Raw genomic sequence first — 2,016 nt, 5'->3', positions numbered from 1 at the left:
ATGTTAGGTGCACCAACAAGGTTTCTCACTGAAAATGATAATATAAACAACCACAACCACTACAATTGACCCAAGCTTAAAAATTCTTAGTCAAAATTTCATTTTTAAGTCTCACTTTTTGCATGATATTTCAAAAATGCACCATGGTTTTAGAAAAAAACATTTTAGGACCCACTTTTCACTCGAGCTGTCAAATAAACATCAGTTCGACAAACTCAGGTAAACCGTGAGTTGTGCATAACAAAATTATTAAGCTGCCCCTATCACGCAGTAAAACAAGCAAAATACACATTTTGAAAAAGGGTAAAAATGACATTTTATAAGATTTTTTTTGAGAGAAAGGTTCTTATAAAATGTTATTTTTATAAAATTCTCAACCATGAAACATGTCACTGTTTGACAGTTTCAATAAGTTAGGCAAAATGTCTTTTCAGAAAACATGCATTTCTTTTTGGACTATGTGGCAAAAGATATAACTTTGGCAGAATATTTCCCGAAATTTTACATTTGAATAGCATCTATGCAGAAAGCACGTCACGACGATACATGTTAGATGTGCAAAAAAAGGAAAAAAATCACAAATAACAAATCCATGTTAAGACAAAAAAAAAGGAAAAAAAATCACAAATGACAAATACATGTTAAGACCCAAAAAAAAAGGAAAAAAAATCACAAATAACAAATCCATGTTAAGACCAAAAAAAAAAAGGAAAAAAATGGGAACCTGTCCTCACTTCTTCATGCATTTTGCTAGTGTACAACTTTCTTTGCAATCTCATTAGGAACCCCCCAGATACTTTTATTTTACCGGTTCTTGAGCTGTAGCGGCAGAGGCTGGGCCATGGTCCTCCTCTTCCACAGGTTCACCTCCTTCTTTGGCTGCACCACCACCACTTCCTTGCCTTCATCTAACACCACTTCCATGTTTCCATAATCGTCGTCTTCTGAGACATATTCCACTGAATCGCCATCATCGTCGGTCTGCGATCGCCAGTCGAAATCTGAAAGAGCCTCCTGATCACGTCTGCTTGAGAATTTCTTCACCTGAGCTAACATCGGTGGTTCCGCGCCCTCCACAGCCTTAATTTCAGTTGAGGACCTCACTTTTCGATGCCGACCGAAGACGCCGGGTCGATGACAAGCCTCCGAAGAAGGCCCTGGCTCTTGGTGCGTGTTAGTGTACCTGGCCTGGGTTGAGTTCTTCGTCTTCTTGGTGCACTTGATCTTCCCCATGCATGAAACTCTGGGTGAGGTTGGCTCTTGTGGTGCGTCCAAGTCTGCTCCCTTGGTCTTGATCCTGGCTTCTGCTGGGACTATGGAAAAAATTGGGCCAGAGAAGCTTTTCCCGACGTTGGATCTGATCTTGCTTTGAGTCTCGTGACGCTTGTCTTTGCCGGGACTGAAGGGATTTTGGCCGGAAAATGAAACCATGGAAGTCTTTGGAAGCCATGCAAAGATGTTGCTTTTGGATCTCATGGGCATGGAGATGTAAGTGCACCACTGATGTTGATGACGATGATGGTGAGCAAGATTAAGGAAGAAGATGATGATGGGGCTTCTCTAATATGTGGATATGGTATGGATTTGAGAATCCAGGTAGGGGAAGGTGGAGAGGAAGTTTATCTGTTTATGTATAAGATAATAAGAGAGAAGATGGGAAGAAGGTGCTTAGTCAAAAGCAGAGAAGGGATCCAGTCAATATTCAATATCACATTAAGTATCACGAAAATTTGCTGATATTGAAGATTGACCACACATGTGTCTTCGATTCCGGTGCCCATCATACCTCTCCTTTTGTCAGAAGGGTACGGCCGACGAAATTTTCAACTACAAATTGAATATACAGGTGGTGGTTTCCCTTTCATTTTCATCCCAAAATTATCTTCCTGGATGATCAAATCCCTTATCCGCACATTGACGGAGGATCAGATATTAGGTTGATAAGAATAGGCACACACGCCTACCCACAATCATCCGGTAGGCTTGTCAAGTCTACCGGACATCACATGAGTTTGA

The 2,016-nt window shown here is 40.8% G+C and overlaps 1 protein-coding gene across 1 annotated transcript; it reads right to left on the bottom strand.

Moving 5' to 3' along the window:
- Nucleotides 1-1,612, bottom strand: LOC149842514 (uncharacterized protein At1g76070). The gene has a single exon (XM_090001463.1). It carries the CDS (start codon nucleotides 1,480-1,482, stop codon nucleotides 805-807), a length of 678 nt encoding a protein of 225 aa, XP_089857589.1. The 5' UTR covers nucleotides 1,483-1,612; the 3' UTR covers nucleotides 1-804.
- Nucleotides 1,613-2,016: the final 404 nt, after the last annotated feature.

The sequence above is a fragment of the Nuphar pumila genome, chromosome 3 (genome assembly GCF_984573655.1).
Source record: "Nuphar pumila chromosome 3, dmNupPumi1.hap1.1, whole genome shotgun sequence".
In the NCBI taxonomy this organism is placed as follows: domain Eukaryota; kingdom Viridiplantae; phylum Streptophyta; class Magnoliopsida; order Nymphaeales; family Nymphaeaceae; genus Nuphar; species Nuphar pumila.
Note: the sequence above shows the minus strand (reverse complement) of the source record. Positions and strands in the feature narration are given on the sequence as shown.